The sequence below is a fragment of the Sardina pilchardus genome, chromosome 16 (assembly GCF_963854185.1).
Source record: "Sardina pilchardus chromosome 16, fSarPil1.1, whole genome shotgun sequence".
Lineage (NCBI taxonomy): Eukaryota > Metazoa > Chordata > Actinopteri > Clupeiformes > Clupeidae > Sardina > Sardina pilchardus.
This window is the reverse complement of record NC_085009.1, coordinates 13,047,126-13,066,714: the sequence shown is the minus strand read 5'-3', so window position 1 is coordinate 13,066,714 and position 19,589 is coordinate 13,047,126. Positions and strand designations below refer to the sequence as shown.

At 42.5% G+C, this 19,589-nt stretch overlaps 2 protein-coding genes across 8 annotated transcripts; one reads left to right on the top strand and one right to left on the bottom strand.

The window, feature by feature from the left end:
- Window positions 1-5,383: 5,383 nt before the first annotated feature.
- LOC134060436 (aldo-keto reductase Mvan_2161-like) lies at window positions 5,384-7,142 on the bottom strand. Its single transcript, XM_062517165.1, has 2 exons — window positions 7,025-7,142; window positions 5,384-6,633 (listed from the first exon to the last, which is right to left on the bottom strand). The coding sequence occupies exon 2, from the start codon at window positions 6,631-6,633 to the stop codon at window positions 5,764-5,766; it is 870 nt and encodes a 289-aa protein (XP_062373149.1). The 5' UTR covers window positions 7,025-7,142; the 3' UTR covers window positions 5,384-5,763.
- gpha2 (glycoprotein hormone subunit alpha 2) lies at window positions 6,827-18,818 on the top strand. Of its 7 annotated transcripts, XM_062517157.1 has the most exons (13): window positions 6,827-6,969; window positions 7,132-7,265; window positions 8,065-8,175; window positions 8,275-8,320; window positions 8,454-8,529; window positions 8,752-8,874; window positions 8,975-9,006; window positions 9,171-9,304; window positions 10,168-10,219; window positions 10,875-10,932; window positions 11,067-11,169; window positions 15,111-15,249; window positions 17,011-17,140. In XM_062517157.1, exons 2-12 carry the CDS (start codon window positions 7,228-7,230, stop codon window positions 15,235-15,237), a joined length of 900 nt encoding a protein of 299 aa, XP_062373141.1. In that variant the 5' UTR covers window positions 6,827-6,969; window positions 7,132-7,227; the 3' UTR covers window positions 15,238-15,249; window positions 17,011-17,140. The 7 variants fall into 7 exon arrangements, with proteins under 7 accessions (XP_062373141.1, XP_062373145.1, XP_062373143.1 ...); XM_062517161.1 differs by lacking the exon at window positions 6,827-6,969 and having other exon boundaries at window positions 6,977-7,261; XM_062517159.1 differs by lacking the exon at window positions 6,827-6,969 and having other exon boundaries at window positions 6,977-7,265; window positions 8,978-9,006.
- Window positions 18,819-19,589: the final 771 nt, after the last annotated feature.

Sequence of the window (19,589 nt, the reverse complement as noted above, 5' to 3'; positions counted from 1 at the left end):
CACAATCACACAAGAACAACAATCATACGACAACAACAACAATCACACAACAACAACGATCACACAAGAACAACAATCATACAACAACAACAACAATCACACAACAACATCACACAACAACAACGATCACACAAGAACAACAATCATACAACAACAACAACAATCACACAACAACATCACACAACAACAACGATCACACAACAATAATCACACAACAACAACGATCACACAATAATGATCACACAACAACAACAACAACAACAACGATCATACAACAATCACTCAACAACAACAACACGATCACACAAGAACAACAATCATACAACAACAACAACAATCACACAACAACATCACACAACAACAACGATCACACAACAACAACAACAACGATCACACAACAACAAAAACAACAATGATCACACATCACAAAACAACAATCACTCAACAACAACAATCACACAACAACAACAATCACACAATAACAACGATCACACTACAACAACGATCACACAATAACAACAACGATCACACAACAACAATCACACAACAACAACAACGTTCACACAACAACAACAATCACACAACAACAACAATCACACAATAATGATCACACAACAACAACAACAACAACGATCACACAACAACAACAACAACAACAACATCGATCATACAACAATCACTCAACAATGATCACACAACAACAACAACGATCACACAACAACAACGATCATACAACAACAACAACAATCACAAAACAACATCACACAACAACAACAATCACACAACAACAACGATCACACAACAACAATCACACAACAACAACGATCACACAACAACAACAATCACACAACAACAACGATCACACATCACACAACAACAACAACAATCACATAACAACAACAACAATCACACAACAACAACAACAACAACAACAACGTTCACACAACAAAAACAATCACACAACATGATCACACAACAACAATGATCACACAACAACGATCACACAACAATGATCACACAATAACAACAACAACGATCACACAACAACAACAACAACAACAACAAAAATCCCCATCCAAGAGCATTTATATGCCTACAGTTAGTGTTCTTTTTCAAAAACAGTCTACAACAACCTTCAGCCCACCAAAAACAACACACAACAACGTCACTACCAGCGCACACAACAATAACTCATGCACCACAGAACAACAACGACAACAACAGACAACAACAGCAGTGGGGTTTCACAAAAGCAGAATTAAGACATCCAAGATAAGTGATAAAGCGAATAGCGTTGTCTGGTCAATCCAACTATGTCAAGCCAGGTGTAAGTTTTGATATCAATGAAGTAAAGTTTTATTTTTTTCAATGGGGGATCATGACTATTTTCTAAATATGACAGTAAAAGTAATGTAAAAGTGATGTAAAATACCTGCCATTTGCCCTCCTTATCCACCCGTTGCAGTAGACCATGATGACGATGTGCTCCATACCACAGCTGTTAATGGAAACAAGGACTGAGGTGTCAAGGCCAGCATGCTTCAGCCTCTTCCGGAAGTAGAAGAGTGGTGAGTAGCCAAACAAGGACAAACAAGGCCTTGTTTACATGCTGGCTGTCTTGTAGTTTGACACCACTCTCCTGTAACATGAAGAAAGATCACATTAAGGTGCTGTGTCCACCAAACGCGTTTTTTGCGCCGACGGCGACAATTTTCAATGTAAAGTCTATGTAGTCTATGTAGCTCAGCGCTCACAGCGCTGAGCGCCCTCAGCGGAAAAAAGCTGTCGGCGCTGACTGTTTTTTGTCGCAGCGCTCAGAGCGCTCAAAGTTGAAATCTGTTCAACTTTTAGAACAGTGCCGGGCTCGTCAATGGCACTTCTCGTTATAAACCGTCTCTGGTTTTGGTAACTTAGCAACAATAAACACTTATCGAAGCGCCAAGAGAAGGAGGTTGAGGGCGCTCTGGCTGTTAAAAACGCGTTTGGTGGACACAGCGCCTAAGTTTGCATTGATGGACACTTTTGAGTAGTGGTAGTTTTTAGGGTGTAACATGAACATCTACACACTATCACACTAGCCTAAATCATATATTTTTGGAATGCTTGAGGAGCAGGTGCCATTTATGGCATAATAAGATATATTCCACCCTTCTGTGTGCTTTACATTGACAGATACTTTTGAATAATATTGAAAAGAGAGCCTTCTGGCAGCATTTGAGGACAAGTGACCCCATATCATACCACTTCAAAGCCTTTGAGAGCCGGGGATTCAACACGGAGAGGAGTCCCCTCATCCAGTTGGTGCTTAGGGTCCAGCAGGAAGCAAGTGGCGGAACCGGTGGCACTGGTCAGCATCAGGACACTGGCACCCCTCTTGGGGGAATAGGTACCAAAAAAATAATCAACACTCACCTACTGGACAGAAACATAAAAAAAAACTAAGCAAACAAAGCAAAGTCAATTATCTGACCCTTAAAAGAGAATACCAACTCGCAAAATACTTAACAATAGTAAGAGACAACAACTTAAGAAAAAACATGACAAGATACAGCAGGCTCAGCAACCACATTAATCAATCAATTATCAATATCAGTATTCCACTGATTTATAGCAGAGACACTTAAAGGACTTTGTTTATAGCTATAAAGTAGATTTTGCATGTTGCAATATTTTGCATGTCTTTACATGAGATAAAATGCAATATGAAACATATTGAATAATCATTGCATTTAGGCATTCATTTCCCATGTATCTACAATTTGAGAGGTTACATTTCAGTGTGTTACACAGCTTTTTAATATTGTTAAAGCTAAGAGTTGGATATAAAATAATAATATGTAACCAACGAGAACAATAATTTATTAAGCTAATTACCACGTAGGCTAGGATAACGTTATTGTAGGGTAGGCTAACCTACTTACACATATATGTAATTTTACTTTGAATTGGGCTAAACATAGCCATTTCCAGCATTTACACATGTGATAAAGTCTGTTGACCAATAAGCATATTTCGATCGACACAAAAAACAAACTATTATTGAATTTGAGGGACGAATACAGACGTATACAAATACAGACCCTCTCTGGTTTCCTTACTAGCGCGGAATTATTTTTGCGGCGGATGCAGTCACGTTAGTAGTTTCCGTTTCTGATTTCTGATTGGCTTCTGGGATCCTAATGTGTTTGTATCGTGGTCAACCATGCACATGGGTGATAACAGCCTTCTGAACCTGCTAGAAGGCGGAGATGGCGCCTTCTAGCCCATACCTATGAGGCTGATTACGATTAATAACGCCCATTCAATGGACTGATAACGTTCGAAGCGGGTGAGTCGTCAGACAATAACTGATCAGAGACTTTAGGATATTACTTTGATTTTATGTAGATCTGTGTAGAATAGATGGACTAATGCCAGATATAGCTAATTATTGGTAGGCCTATAGCATGAATGTTTGATAACAAACACATAATGACAGACATTTCTTAGCAGCATGTTGTATTTCAAATGTTTGAGACTATTCATGCCTTTTTATTTTAGTGTGTGTAGGCTAAGGGCACACAACATCGTTACTGACAACACAGAATATTCAATATGTCATGAAAATCACACATTTGCGAATTAGGCTGTTAACTGTTCTTTAGTTAGGTAGCTACCCCCAAAACTTTTGATGAAACGATGCCTTTGTCACATTACTGCCTTTTCGAACAACTACATTCCCATTAAATGCCTTGATGGCTGTGGTTTGAGAGCACCTGAGTAGGAATATTCGCAAGCCATTCAAAGGGCCATCTCAGTAGAACTCTCAGAAAATCGAAGACATTACTAGGCTGGGTAAACCCAACCTGATCTGATTTGGATTTCACCCTGCAGCTCAGGCTGGAAACCTGCAGATCTATTTCTCCTGCTTCCTGTCTGCGTTTGCTGGGTCCAATCAGAAACTAGTTTATCCAAAAGGCGCACTCGGATCATTGGTCTGATTGGTTGAAAGACTATCCAAATGCGTAGAGTCATTTGAACTATGTCCATTGATCACGCCTCTTGTGCAGTAGAAATACAGCGCAGACTCCCCAGACTAATATTCAATCTTAAAAGATTGAGCTTAGTATGGTGATGGCCATAGACTTGAAACACTCTTACTCTATATAATGTTTCATTGGGGAATGTTGAATCTGTTTTGTGCACTTACTTTTTATGTTTTTGAAGTGTGTAACAAACTATATATGCAATATAATGTTTTGAAACCATTGTTGGTCTCTCGTAAAATAAACAAATTGCATGAAATGAAAAGCAATCAAAACATTCTGTTTATTGATTGAGTGTTTTTTATCAGTCGCATTATGTACAACGTCACTCGCTCAGGACCAATGGGGGAACTGGGAGTGATCGAAAGTAATCGTGAAACCTTCCGTGCGCTGTTGAAAATATCAATTGATTATAGAACCCCTGTTAACTTCACAATTTCTGACCTTGCTAAAAATGGAAAAGTTTCTGTTTCAAAGTAATATTACTATCCATGGTGGGCAAATAACCAAAATATTGCAATATTAACGCCAATTCATATTATGAATGCTTGCCATCACAATTTGTTAATTAGACTCGTTTTCTCCAGGGATAGTGTGCGAAGGCCCTAGCCTGGCACGCCCTCCCAGTGACGTAACGCCTTCAGGCTGTTTCTGTCGCTGGTCTGGTCAACTGCTAATCGGGAAGGATTTCTGAGTTCCCGAAATCTGGGGAACTGCCCCCTTTGGTCGAGAACCAATCAACTTTGAGCAGCTCCAACGGCTGGGTAGAGGCATGTTCATGGCAGCGGAAAGAGTGTTGTTATTGGTTTAAACTCGGCAAACCGCTTTCTGACATCGACCAGTAGCAAATCGAGGCACTTAAAGGAGGCGGGTCAACCAGCGCTTGGAGAAACCGTCTCGCAGAGCCTTTGAAAGTCGATGGTAATCAGGCTACGAAGGCCCCCTCTTCTGATTAATTTGGCGGTGCCAGCACACAAGTAATGATCCTAGTCTGAAAGTCGGTCAGATGCTACAGTGCTGTCGTGGGTCACTATACTCACCTGGAAATAAACACTTTATCAAAGATCCAATACTTTGGTTCATCTGTGGACACCATCAACGAAGTGTAAGGCTATTTTGAACCTTACCAAAGCTACAGAGGGTTCAGGGTGTGCTAAGGTTCTAGATGCCTAATTCCAGACTACTAATAAAATCAGCGATCCAATCACAGTATGATACCATGGTCAGTTCTTCTAATAGCATGCCGCCTCCAACTGATCAGCCTCTATGGCGGCGAGGACTAAATCCTAGCTGTTCCTTGTGGCACACCGTAACCCAGAGGATATCTAAAACAAAAAAACGTAAGAAAGCCATACGGGTCAGAGCTAACAATTTATTTGTCAGGACTTATCCAAACATAATAGGATCCATTTAAGGATGCATATGAAAGTTACAAAATAGACTATGTTAGGTTATAGGAATACATGATTGAGAATCACATGATGAGTACTGTTGATGAAACTGAGACCACGGTTTCCATGAGACTCTCTGAGTAAATCAATCAAGACATGACAATACACACATTAATTACGTTTCCTGCAAACTGTGGTACAAAAGCTGTGTCTGTTCTGCTCTGTATTAATATTATGACAAGATTATCAGATTGTAAAGACATCATAGGACAGATATAGTGGTTTGAGTGCAGTTTTTAAAATTAAATCTGGATTCTGACTCCAGAGGATGTTTGATGCCCCTGCGGCTACGCTACCAATGAAGGGTCCTCAGGGTCGAATCTCTGGCCACAGTCCAAGCCAGTCAGTCGGTCCATGTCCTCCTGACTGAGTTCAAAGTCAAACAGCTGCGCATTCTCCCGCACCCTACTGGGATTGCTTGATTTGGGAATCACAGGTATGCCTTGCTGCACTGCCCACCTTAGCAGCACCTGAGCGGCAGTCCTCCCGCACCCCTTGGCCACCTCCAGCACCACAGGGTCTGAGAGAAGTGCCCCTGTGCCCAGCGGAGAGTAGGCCTCGAAGCACACACTCCTTTGAGCACAGAGGGCCCTCAGTTCAGTCTGGGCGAGTCTGGGATGGAACTCGACCTGGAGGACGGCAGGAGGCACCTTGCAGCTCGCAAACAACTCCTCAAGGTGACGCACGATGTAGTTCGACACCCCTATGGCCCGGAACTTTCCACGGCTGAGGAATTCCTCCAGGGCCGTCCAACTCTGGGCACGGTTGACACTGTTCTGTGGGTCCTCGACACGTAGACCCTCTGTGCCCGGCTCGTGCACCAAGAACAAGTCGATGTACTCCAGTCCCAGCTGATCCAGGCTGCGCTGGCAGGCTGCAGGCGCCATGGGGCCTTGGTCCCGAGGCGCTAGCTTACTGGTGATGAAAATGTCAGCACGTTCAAGCCCATGCTTTGGCAGCAGCTCACGGAGTGCCTGTCCTAACTCCACTTCGTTGCGGTACACAGCAGCCGTGTCAAATTGATGATAACCTGCAGCCAGGGCGGCATCCACAGCCGGCATTAGGTTCTCCAGACCACGCAGCTGACCCGTACCCAGGCCTAGAAGTGGCATCCGGGAACCTGTGTTCAGCAAGACTGAATGCCGAGGGTCAGACATCTGTGAGGAAGAAGGAGATCAAGCAGAATACAACATTGATTTGTTTTGTGCGAGTGTTCAAAGTTCAAAGCATACTAGGCCTGGTATTAGCCAATACATACACTCCAAATAAGCAAATATCTTACAAAACAATTTAAATACCAAGTGGAGTCAGAAATAATCCTCCTAGCCCTTGCATTCTTCTCCATGAGACTAGACAGACAATATGCAAACTGCCACCCTACGTTTCTCGGACCAAACTGTCGGATAGGGTTCAGACATCCAGTAGGCCTACCCTGATGCATGTTTAGGCCCTCTTTGTAATGCTATTCTGACGTCCTCCACTAGCTAAGTCCAGTACGTTTATATTTCTCATATCGCATGTTGGCAGATGTAATTTCTTAAAACTTACTTTGAACTTTTCTCCTTTTTCTTTTTAGTTGGCGGTTTAACAACTTGGTGTACTTTGAACTTGTGTTGCACACTAGACTAGCGCATCATGTGTACATTTTTCTGAAGGGATGTGACACTCCCTGTGTGGGTGGACCAGAGACTAACCAATCCTAACACGAAACCTGCACAGAGTGTGCTGCTGATTGGATATATTTTCGACCAATGCCATTTATGGAAAGAACCGGGGAGGCGGGAAGTAGGTTTGTTTGATTTTCAGAAGAATAAATAAATGTAGCTAATGTGGATTGCTACAATAATTGTCTTGAACTTTGAATAACATTATTACAGAGTGAAGACTACTTCGGTAATACTGTAGATGTTTTCTACTTTGTGAAGTTATTAACGTTAACTTACTGCTGAAGATTCTATTTTAACAGCAAGAATCTACAGTAATATTAGGCAGTCTTGGAAGTTTGTTATGACATGCTAGCTGTGGTAGATAAACTGTAAGATGACGTTACTTAACTTGAAGTAGGTCAGACGATATTTGATCACAGATTTTATATAGGAGAAATTACTTAGATTTTTTGTAAATCTGTGTAGATGGACTAATGCCAGATATAGCTAATTATTGGTATAGCATGAATGTTATGGTATGGGTAACAAACACATTAAATGACAGACATTATTTAGCTAGCAGCATGTATCACAAATCCCAAAAGTGTGAAACTATTCATGGATTTTTATTTTAGTGTGTGTATGGACAGGGCACACAACCTCATTATTGACATCACAGGATATTCAATGTCATGAATATAACTTTGTGTTTAACTGTTGAATGTAAAAAAGTGAGACATCTTTAGCACTTAGCCATTAGATAGCTATGCTTAGGCCTCTTTTTAGCATGTCAGCCAACCCAAGTAGCTTTTCGAAGACATCCAGTTATCAGTATGCTATCAGTATGCAAAACTACTTATAGTATTTATTTATTTACTTTTTCATAATATGTCAGTTGAACGTTTCCTTGTCTGTTTATCTGCTATGGGTTTCCATGTATAGCAATATCATCATGCCAGTACAGGCTTTCTCGTTCCCAGTCCCAGAGATCAGGTTCTTTCAGGCTGGTCGACATGTCTTCAAGTTCAAGATCACTTGCGGTGGCAACTACAGGCAAGGAAGCGAGAGGACATGATGTCATGTTTGTTTGTTGGAGGGAGGGATGATTGAGGCTTAATTATACTACTGTATGTGTTTTGCTTTTTCCTATAGTGGTGAGGACATGATGTATGATGATTTTGTTCATGAGGAGTTAGAGGTGAGGTATTGCTGCACAGAGATTATGCTATCCTCAAACCAGACATGAAACCACACAATACGAAGTGAACAGTTGGCACTCTCCCATATCTGTTTAAGCACTTGCTTTAAAAAAAATCATTACTGTTTTACAGGATGCCATTCGCATTGTTCTGGCTGGTTTGGATACCCTTCAACCATTTGCAACAAAACACTTCAACATCTTTCCGTGTAAGGATAGGAGTGGTCTTTTGAGATGATAACTTTATGAAATAAATCAACTGACATACAGATTCAACATACTCTGTACTTGGCATCATCTTTATTTGGCGTGCAGTTGCAGTATGTTTCTTTCCCAGTGTGCTTTTTTTTTTCTCAGTATGATCATGCCTGTGGTTGTGACTGTGGTTTCCTCTGGACACAATAAAAACGTGTGGTGATGTTATTAAACAGACAAGTGCAGATGGGAGCGTGTGTCGAACCTGCGTTTTGAGCTGAATGGGGTGAAGCTGTCTCCGTACCCCCACCTCATCACGCTGTACGTGGAGCCCCGGATCCACAGCCTGGCACACGCAGGTGGGCAGCAGCAGCAGCAGCAGCAGCTTCGGTCTGGTTCTCCTCCATAAGAGTGCTCAGCAGTGAACAGTCTCATCTTTTGTTTTTCTGTGTTACCAAGCAGGCAAGCAAGCAGAGGACTGGGATGTCACTGTAAGTTTCTCCTGTTTTGACATTTTTAGTTATTTGTATATATATATATATATATATATATTCATGAAATTGTTTGCAATAATGACATAATTTGATAAAATTGTGGTGCAAATTTATATTGTTTGTTGGTATTGTGCGCATTTTGATGCCGCTCTGCCCGATAGGAGTCCAAACAGGATGCTTCTTCACGCCCCTCTAGCCCTGGCAGACCAAGAAAGCGCAGTAAGAAGGAACAGCCACCAGAGAGCACCCTTCGTCAACCAATCAAGGATGCGTACAGCCACCAAAGCAGTCATCAGTGCGTACCATTTGCACTCGTGTGTGTGTGTGTGTGTGTGTGTGTGTGTGTGTGTGTGTGTGTGTGTGTGAATATATGTATGTGTGAGTGTGTGTGTTTGTGTTGTGGAGTGTGCGTGTGACCGTGTGTTTGTGTTGTTTTGTTCTCACCTTGTGTGCGAGCATAACCCTTTTCAGTCCTAGTTGTTGTCATCCAGTGTCCGAGTTTCAGTCGAGTAGTCTGGGTCTCTGTCAGTGTCACGTGACTCTGTCATGAAACGGACTCACTGAGCCTCTGGGCATCATCTCAGTCTCCTTGTCATTCACCCACTGGGCTGCACATAATGATTTAGTTTCTAGAACTAAACTACCTAGATGGTTCCTGCTGCACACCTCCGCTCAAGCAAAGGGGATAGGGCAGCACACGCTTCTGCTGCAGATCGGCCCACTTTGGCCCAGTGGTTTACACTGCATCCGAAGAGAGTTTCCCACCCTCTGAAATAGGGCCTTTCCACACGTAGCACTTTGCAAGTGTGTTTTTCAGAGTTGTGGCTCTCAGGCTGAGGGGATTGCTGACTTGCCTCTACTGGGCCTGTTGTTTTCTTGTTAAATGTGCTGGAAATGGCAACAGGAATGGGACGTGTCAGTTTGGAGCCGACAAATCAAGACACCTCTCTCTTCTCCCCCCCCTCTCTCTCTCTTTTTTTTATGCGTTTGTTCCTCCGTCTTGAAATGTTCTCTCTGCCTCTCCTGTGTAAAGCACAGTCATGCTTCCAAAGCAATTAATGAGCACGCAATTTAACACAGACAAATCCTGACTCATAATAGCTGTGGAGACGAAAATAATTCCTCTGAAATAGTACATCTCTCTCCGTCTTTTTGCAGGGACTCTCCAGAGCCGACTGATGGGGCAGAAGCAATAGAGTGTGACAGTCGGGTAAGGTCTTGTCTGCGTTTTTCGGTTCGACATCGTGCTTTATTGGCGCTGCAGGGCGCCCAAACTGACAGATTAGCCCAGTAAGGCGCAATAACTGGCATGATTATGTTAATTATAGCAGCAGATTAAAAATAAAGCTGAGAACGATTCATATATTTTTAGAGAGCCTGATTTGCCGCACATGTTCAAATGTGCAAAAGTGTGTGTCACTCATCGACTTTTTCTCTCTCTCTCTCTCTCTCTCTCTCTCTCTCTCTCTCTCTCTCTCTCTGTCTTTGTCTACCTGTCTCTCTCTCTCTCTCTCTCTCTCTCTCTCTCTCTCTCACCTACCCTCCCATACACACCTTTCCGCCTTTCCAAACTTTCCACAAATGTCTTGCCATTTCATACATACATATACAGTATATATAGTCATATACTCATATAAATATACTCACCGGTCAAAAGTTTGGCGTCACTCTCCATTCCACTCCATTACAGACAGAATACCTGCTGAGATCAGTTACATTGTTATTTTTTTTTATCAAATATACACACACATACATACAGAAATATACATGCCATTTCTTACAGTTTATACAGTACATTATTGTTATGTATTTTTTTCATTGCATAGTAGTCTTACTGTTTATATGTCTACCTGTCTATCTGTCAGGCCAATACTGGATTAGAAGAGTTTCTGAACATCACGCAAGATGAAAACCTTGCAGAAGGTATGGAAAAATCTTTCAGCAACAAAAGTCATTTTTTATTTCAATTTTCAATTTCATGTTTTGCGTTTTGCCGTATCTGTAAACTTGTCACTTGTCACTCATTACTCACGAATCACACCCCAATCTCATTACAGAGCTGTCACATTATTCAGAAGAGCAGACTGAGCAGACACCAGATGAACCTGAACAGGCATCACCAGAGGAGGAGAACCCGGGCCTGCTGACTCGGCTGGCCAGGTATACTGTAGGCCTCACTGGGCACTCCCTTTGTCCCTGGTCTTGTGGGCAGGAACGTAGGATCCACATCTTATAGGTAGAAGTGAGATGTTATGTTAATTAAAGAATTCCAGTGATGTTCGACATACCGTAATTTCCCGAATATTATGCAAAATATGCTAAATTTCTTCAGCTATGAGGTTTATACAGGGGGAGGGGGGGCAGTTAATATGGTGATAATATGGTTTTGTTTCTTTTAACTTTGTTTCTCAAGGTGAGTGCTGTCTTTACGGGAAAGAAACGTAAACAATCGGTGCTACCTACCTGTAGCTTGAGTTGCTGCAGCCAACCGTTAGAGATGCCAGGCAGCTACAGTGCTACTGTACTCTCAGGGGGCATGAACACGGTCTTAGGGGCAGGAAAGTGGGATTCACGTCTTAGGTCGAAATGAGATGCAATGATAGATAAGGTGCGAACAGAAGGTCTGAAGTTAGAATTTCTTCTCTCTTTTCATCTACAGGGCAACATTTCCCCTTTCGCTTTTCTTCAAAAGATGAGTGGCACTGGCCCTAGGATTATGCTTTCACAAGTTGTTTGTGGACATACTTTTACATACCAGTCTGAGATCCACGTTTTGTTCATGTAAAAGTGTTACTTTTGAGATGTTTAGGATTGGTCGACAAAACATTGTGCCTATAGATGATGCAGAGTCTGGAATTGTGCTTTCAGTGGTTACTGCTTTGTATATTTTTTATGGTAATAAACAGTTCATATGGGCCAAACGTCAGTATTGTTTTACTCAACCTGGTAGTAACAGCTACATCTTAGATAAAGGTGTGTGTAGGGGAGATGATACAAGTGTGTTTATGTATGAAGGCATTCAAGACACATGGTGCCAGCTCTTATTATGGGTTTCTCTCAAAGTGGTTACCTTGTCACTTTAGTGTATTCAAGCAGAGGACTTCCGCATGCCATCTTTACTAATGCTTTTCATTCTCCCACATTCAGCCATCGGCAGTTAACAGACTCTAAATGTAAATTAATGGCTGAAGGCTCTGTGTCATTGCATAATGGTTCCAGGTAGTCATCATAAAGATACAAGTAATCGCCATTTAAATTGTTTCCGTTTCAGAGATGCGCCGATCCAATGTTTTAAGTTCCAGTGGTTACGTGTGGACTTAAGTGTAGGGTGATGTCAAGCACCGTTGTCAAGATCCGTTGTCAGTGTTTTATTAGTGTTTAACACAGAGTAGCTGTAGAACTTCTTAATGTAGCAGTCGCAAGATATCAATACTCGATCCAGCTATTTGTGTCAGTATCGGATCGATATCTAACATGAATATCGGGTCGGTGTATACCTAGTTTCCAAACATATCTTATCATATTTTCAGTGTCCACACACTATCCATATGAAATGGAACACGTGGTACGCACCTATACTACCTATACTCTTTCAGTGTTCATTGTCGGCCCTCTCTCGAAGACCCCCTCTTTTGTGCACTTCTCTTGAGCCCGTTAGAAACAGATCGACTCCTCTTAAACATAGAGCTCATAATGACATTTTAAATGGTTGTTCAAAGGCTGTTCACACCAACAACGCTAACAATAACAGCAAAAAATATCGCTCTAGCGAATATGAGTGACAACGTCCACACCTTAACTATAATGATGATGACATGGAAAAACATATGTCGTTGGGGATCACTTTCAGTGTGCTAACAAGCTAACAGCCCATCAGAATCCATCAAATTTTAGACATCACATCCATCAACACGAGGAGAGACTTTCCTTATCGTTGGTCAGTGTGAACGCTCATGTCGTTATACTGTAGTTACCGTTATCTTCATAGTTCCTGGTGTGAACAACCCTTTTCTTTACATTTTCTTTAATTTCTTTAAAGTGCTCGAAGACCACAGATTGTTGGATTGTCGCTCATTGCGAAGACATATATCAACATATATGAGCGTGGGGTTATAAGCCATAGATGATGTAAGGCTTGAACTCATTGCAATGCCGTGACTCCCGACGCCAGTTGTCCTTCACTCAACTGGTTTTTGTATTTTCAGGCAGTTTGAAATCTCTGTAACCTGGAGACGCGGCTGCCTTGAAAAACGATAATATTATGAGTATGTCCACGTCCACTTGCGGGCCAGTTATTCTGGGCAGCATGACGCCAGCTGAGCGGAAGGCCTTACTGCGTTCTTTCCCACTCATTAGAGTCAGTGGCACTTTGCTCTCCTCACCTCTTGCCCTTTCACCCGCTCTGCCCTTACCGCTCCCCCTTTTGTCCTCCTCTCCTCTCCTCTCCTCTCTTTTTTTCTCTCCCTCTCTCTCTTTCTCTTCTGTTCACTCGCTCTCAAACCTGCTCTCTCGTGTGTTTCTGTTTGAGGGTCTCACCTTGGTGGGCGTTTTTTCCTCACAGTTCATTGTTGGGGTATTGCGGGATTGGGGTATGTTTTTAGGGGTATTGCTGGAGCCCATAGTAGTAATGTATACAGTAGGTGTACTGTATACATACTGTAGGTGGTAAATTTGTGTTAAAAAAAAAATCCCAGTCGACTTTTCCGTCCTCTTCAGAGAGACATGTGATGATGTCCGTAGTCTACTTGAAGGACGACAGGAAGTATTTTGTCGAGTGCGTGTTTGCACGCGTGCATGTGCGTGCGCGTACACGTACGCGTGTGTCTATGCATGTGTTTGGAAAGGTATGGGGACTTACTGATGTAAGCCATTCCGTTTCCAATGACATCATAAAAGGCATTTGACAAGAAGGGGGGGGGGGGTCGAGGGGTGTAATAGGTTTAGTTTGCGTGAGTGTGTTGCTGTTGTCAGGGGTGCGGAATGCATTGTGACTATGGGGAGTGTGTGTGCTGCTTCATGTTAAACAGGGTGTGTCTGTATCAGGCATCAAAGATTTGGGTGGTGCGTGCGGGGGGCCTGGCAGGACAGAGTGTGTGTGTGTGTGTGTGTGTGTGTGTGTGTGTGTGTGTGTTCTGCTGTCTCATTCACAATGTGCCATGCCGCGAGCGGTCACTGAGACACTGCAGTGGCGATATTATTGCATTTCTGAACGGATGCGTAAAATGAAATATTCTCTTGGACGCGAATGCGTGGAGTCATGGAGGTAAATGAGAGGTACTGACCATCATTAGAAAAGCCTATTAAACGCTAATAGGGCACCAAAGTACAACCACACGCGCACACACACACACACACACGTGCACGCACGCACGCATGCAACCAAACACACACACACACACACACACACACACACACAAGCATGCACACACATACACACACACCCTTGAATCAAACCCTGCCATGGGCTTCCTCCCTCTGCCCAGCCCAGAATAACAGAGGGAATGGAAAACCCAGGCAGAGAGCTGGGAGTGGGGGGGTTAAGGGGGGGGGGGGGTAGCCCTGGGTGTATCTACCCCACTTTAACACATCGCAGACACAGGATGTCAAACAGGCGCGCCACACACACACACAACACACACTCGCACATACACACGCACGCACACACACACACACACACACACACACACACAGATCCGGGTGTATTTATAAATCACAAGGAAAAGTAGTATCTAGAGACTACCATGTTCTGGGGGCTCACATGTAAGGTCATCATCATCAAAAAACAAAAAAGAAACATGGCTCCAATTCATTTGAGCCGTATAAATCCATTCCTTCATTGCCCCTACTGGGAAACCAATCTACTCCTCCAGTTTCCTCAGTCACGCCATCCCTTCCGTTCGATTTACAACTGAAGGATATCGAACCTGAGAGGAGCCAGGGTTAGGAAGAGAGAGTGACATTGGAGGTGTTGAGCAGGGAATAGGTACACACAGAGCACTTAGACTTAGAAGGAGGGGGTTTTTGACACACATACAGTAGATTGTTTGAAAGCAGCAGGGGGTGTGTGTGTGTGTGTTTGTGTGTGTGTGCGTGTGCCGAAGTGGGAGTGGAGTGGAGAGCTTATCCTCACCTGCACTACTTATAAGCTGTGTGTCGGCCAGCGTTTCTGCAGTACACACACCTGTCCACACGTGTGACTTACCTGAGTACACCTGGATCCAGCTTTGAACGTGCCTACAGGTAAAAATGCACCTCTCTGTCTAACTTTACTAAATTTGTTAAAAATGTGTGCGGAAAGTCATTCATTTAATTCTGTGATTTTTGTATGTGGTGGTGTAGAAATTCCAGGAATGTTAAAATATTATTCTGCTATCTGCATATACAACAATCTATATTTTATGATTTATATGCGGTTTTATCATCTTGTCTGATGTTTTCACTTTAGTTGTTGTTGTTTGTAGTTTTTTTTTTTTTTTAACGATGCATAATTGACCAATCTCCTTTGTAGGGTTTATGTAGGTACAGTATATGAACATTAAGCTCAGTTGCAATGTAAAATTTTTTTTTTTGTTGAGAAAAGTATAAATTATTGAGTATAACACTGATAACCGTGTGTAGACATATTACTCATCTGAAAGAATTTTAAGGCATGGATAACCATGTTCCTTTTTCAAGAGGGAAAAAAAGGAAGAAAAGTTTTCCCCTACTATGAGAGGGCAATTTGACTCACCCCCCATAATGGTGTCCCAAGGCAATAATTGGAACGCTCGTGGAGCTCTTAGAATGCCATAGCTGGAAAGTGTGAGATAGGGTCAGGTCAAGCCCATAGCAGGGAAATTGAGATCCTTAAGGAAAAGATGACTTTAGCATGGAGGTAAACATTGTTTAATCACTCACAAGGTTATAGAGGCGTGAGGTTTTCGAGAGGACCTGGAGGTGATCCATCTTTTAAGGTTGATCCTTTGGGCGGTAATACGCATAAACGTTGAAGACACTTCTCCTAGTATTCTAAAGTGTTACCTGGGTTTTATTTGGGTATAACTATACAAAATAATAACTTAAATAGAAGTATTACACTGAACATGTTCTTGAAGCACTTGCTTTCATGTGTTCACACCCATGGTTAGACAAGTATGCTTGTAGCCTGTCAGGAGAAGAAGTAGATGCGATCTTGATAGAGATATAAAGGGCACATTGTCTTTGTGCACACTCACTAACTCTCCAGTGTTAATGAAATCACTAACTCTCTGGTGTTAATGAACAAGGGGGAATTCACCTTGGGAGTCTAAAAGTGTTATTTCAGCTCAGTAAAAAGCATGCTACAGTTCTGGTTTTCAGCACTCGAACCTTAAATCCAACAGTGCGTATACTGAATAAGAAAAGATAGTCTGTAAGGGATACACCAATTTCGCTCACTCTGGGGTGGACAGAAAATCAGCTAATTTTCCCAAAAGTGGCCATGTTCCTTCAAAGGTGTTTTAAAGGTCACATTAGTTTATTTTAATGTCTACATATTTTTTTATATCTATGTTTATATTAGAAGTTCTTTGTAAACCCTTTTGTCTAAAACTTACATTATACTTTAATCAAGGATCAAACAAAAGTAGTTTGTCTGGTGTCAAAGTTGTCACCAGAGAGGTAGCTCACCCCTCCCTGCAGTATTCCCAGAAAATCTCTACACAGTAGTTTGTTTTTGTTTGGGGTACAGGCTGCCCCCAATTTGTTTGTTTCCAGTTTACGGAGCCTGGGCCGCAAACAGTGACCGGGTTCGTGTACAGTGGCCTCATGAGATGAGCAGCTAGTGGATCGTGAGGAGAGATGTCCTCGGAACGTGACAAAAAATGCTATTGGCTCGAATTTGTGTACGATCGCTAACTGCACCTTTAAGTAGAAGTACTGCACCTTGAAGTAGAAGGACCTTTTAAGTTTCTGTGCTGCCTCAGAGAGTTTTGTGGATGGTGGGATGACCGGCGCTGTGTCTGTTGTGTTCTCTCTCCCCAGAACCGCGTCGTCATGTCCGGCTGCGTGACCTCGGGCCTCGTCGTGCTCATGGTGCCCCTGTTGACCCTGGTGCTGCTCAGTCCCATCGGCTGGAGCTACGAGGTGGTGAGTCCCGGCTGCCACCTCTACCGTAAGTTACACAACTTAACCTCTTCAGACTAAAGTTAGAGTTCACGTTAGAATTGACCGATATCGACCGCTACGGTCAGTTACACGACTCACTCAGACTTTTTCAAACTAGAGTTAAAGTTTAAGTTAGAATTGACCGATATCGACCTCTACCGTAAGATACACAACTTGCACAGACTTTTTCAATTAAATTAGAGTAATTACAGTTAGAGACTTTTACAGACTAGCACACACACACACACACACACACACACATATTCACATCTTAAGGGGCCCACACACTCACAACTCGCACAGACTTTTTCAGACTAAAGTTAAAGTTTAAGTTAGAGTTGACCGATAATTAGAAGACACTTTTATCAAAGCGTTGTAGCCTTGTAATACAACCAGGTCCAGGGTCGACTGATTGTCAATTGACGACGTTACCATTGCTACACCAAGTCCGCACACACAGAATAGCGATGTGTGATATATTTATTTATATATATATTTATGATACTTGATATGTGATACAGTATATGATATACATATACTGTACATACATACACATGCTGACATCAATTCAATTCTCAATCAATTGAATCAAGAATCAATTCCACATCTTGGGTAGACATTCTCGGGTAGCCATTTTGGTTTTCGGGTCTGGCATGCATGTTTTGTACATGAGCAGGATGGGGCAGGCTGACATCATCTCTCACACATCCTCTCTCTCCGTCTCACAGCCTTCAACGTGACCATCCGCAGCGACCGCAAGGGGACGTGCCGCGGGACCCACGTGGTGTACGCCTGCGTGGGCTTCTGCGAGTCCAGCGCCTTCCCGTCGCGCTACTCCGTCCTGGTGGCGTCCAACTTCACCCACAACATCACCTCCGCCTCCAGGTGCTGCACCATCAGCCGAGATGCCAAAGTGAGTCCCGGACGCCCCCGCCGTTTTCTGAGTCTTCTCCGTGGCCCTAAAGAGCCCTAGATATGGCAACGCTCGTTTCATAATTCTGCAGCGGTGTTTTTCATCAGTGGATAAATATTAAGGCCACGAAATACAGCTTCAAGAGAAGGCTGGATATGGGGTTGTATTTTCGTATGCGTTCAATTTTGAAACTGTTATATTCTTAATAATATATTTATAATGACAATAATATATATTTATTTATTTATTTTGTATCTTATTTTCTTGAGAGATATCATTTTTGATTAGATTGTTATTATTTTTCCGAAGAGATTGACATTCTTTGTGTTCACCTCCGCAGGTGAAAGTGCGGCTGGACTGCCCCCGGGGCCGCCACCACGACGACATAGAGATTGTGACGGCACAAGCGTGCAGGTGTGACATGTGCCGCAAGTCCCGCTACTGAGGAGCAATGGCTACACAACCTATCCCACACAACAGTGCAACTTTTCATGGATTCATACATGATAGAGAGAGCGAGAGTGTGTGTGTGTGGGTGTGTGTGTGTGTCAGTGTGTGTGAGAGTGAGAGAGAGATAGGGAGAGAAAGAGAAAGAGAGTATGTGTGTGTATCAGGGGTGGAAATTAAAATTTGAAAATGTGACAATCTATCAGCCAATAGCAGATTTTTGGTGAAATCAACCAGCCACTCAATGTTAAAATATGACTTTGTGTCTGAAATCTACCAGCCACTCTCACATTTTACCAGCATTTGGCTGGTGGCTGGTGCTAATTTCCATCCCTGGTGTGTATGTATGTGTGTGTGTGTGTGTGTGTGTGTGTGAGAGAGAGAGAGAGAGAGAGAGAGAGCGAGAAAAAAAAACAATATGAAAATACACATATAGTATCCGATTGTCTGAGCTTCCAAAGTCACTTAACCAACCACTTCAGCCATAGTAGTACAAGCACACCCAAACTGCAGACCTTCACTTGCACCTGCATTTCACCTGCACCCGAACTTGTGCAATCTAATGATGTAGTGAATGTACATACTTAATTTATATTTATGTGGCTTTTTATAAATGAGAAATGTTTAATAAACAAAGTAAACAAATACTCTTCTGGTGTATTTATTACTTGATGAAACACATACATAACACAGACAGAGTTGTGCAGACGAGTAATAGAACAGTGTGTATATTAGAGAAGTATGATAAAAAATAAAAAAAAACAGTATTAGGCCTATACACTTGCAAACAGCATGGTGAGGTTAACGTTTTATTGCTTTATTGGATGGACTCAGTATTAGTTGTGTGGTATTGAGTACCAAGAGAAGCCTGACATTAACACTTGCTAATCAGTATATCAATGATGCAATGTAGAAGAAAGTAGTGTTATCATGCAATATCATGATGGGGGTAATCGAAATGCTGATGTAATCTTAATCAATAACGTATAATGTAGTCGTTGCTCTGCTCTCCACCGCAAGGCTGTTTCCATCCACCTGTCACCACTGACAGTCTCCCTCAAAAGGTCTGGCACTCCGTGTGGTGAGGTGAGCAGAC

What these genes read in the sequence shown, in the direction of transcription:
- LOC134060436 (XM_062517165.1), bottom strand. Translation starts at nt 6,633, where the DNA reads ATGTCTGACCCTCGGCATTCAGTCTTGCTGAACACAGGTTCCCGGATG.
- gpha2 (XM_062517157.1), top strand. Translation starts at nt 7,228, where the DNA reads ATGCCATTTATGGAAAGAACCGGGGAGGCGGGAAGTAG. An exon ending in TTGTTCATGAGGAGTTAGAG is followed by an intron (nt 8,321 to 8,453) that starts GTGAGGTATTGC and finishes ACTGTTTTACAG; the next exon opens with GATGCCATTCGCATTGTTCT. An exon ending in AGCCACCAAAGCAGTCATCA is followed by an intron (nt 9,305 to 10,167) that starts GTGCGTACCATT and finishes GTCTTTTTGCAG; the next exon opens with GGACTCTCCAGAGCCGACTG.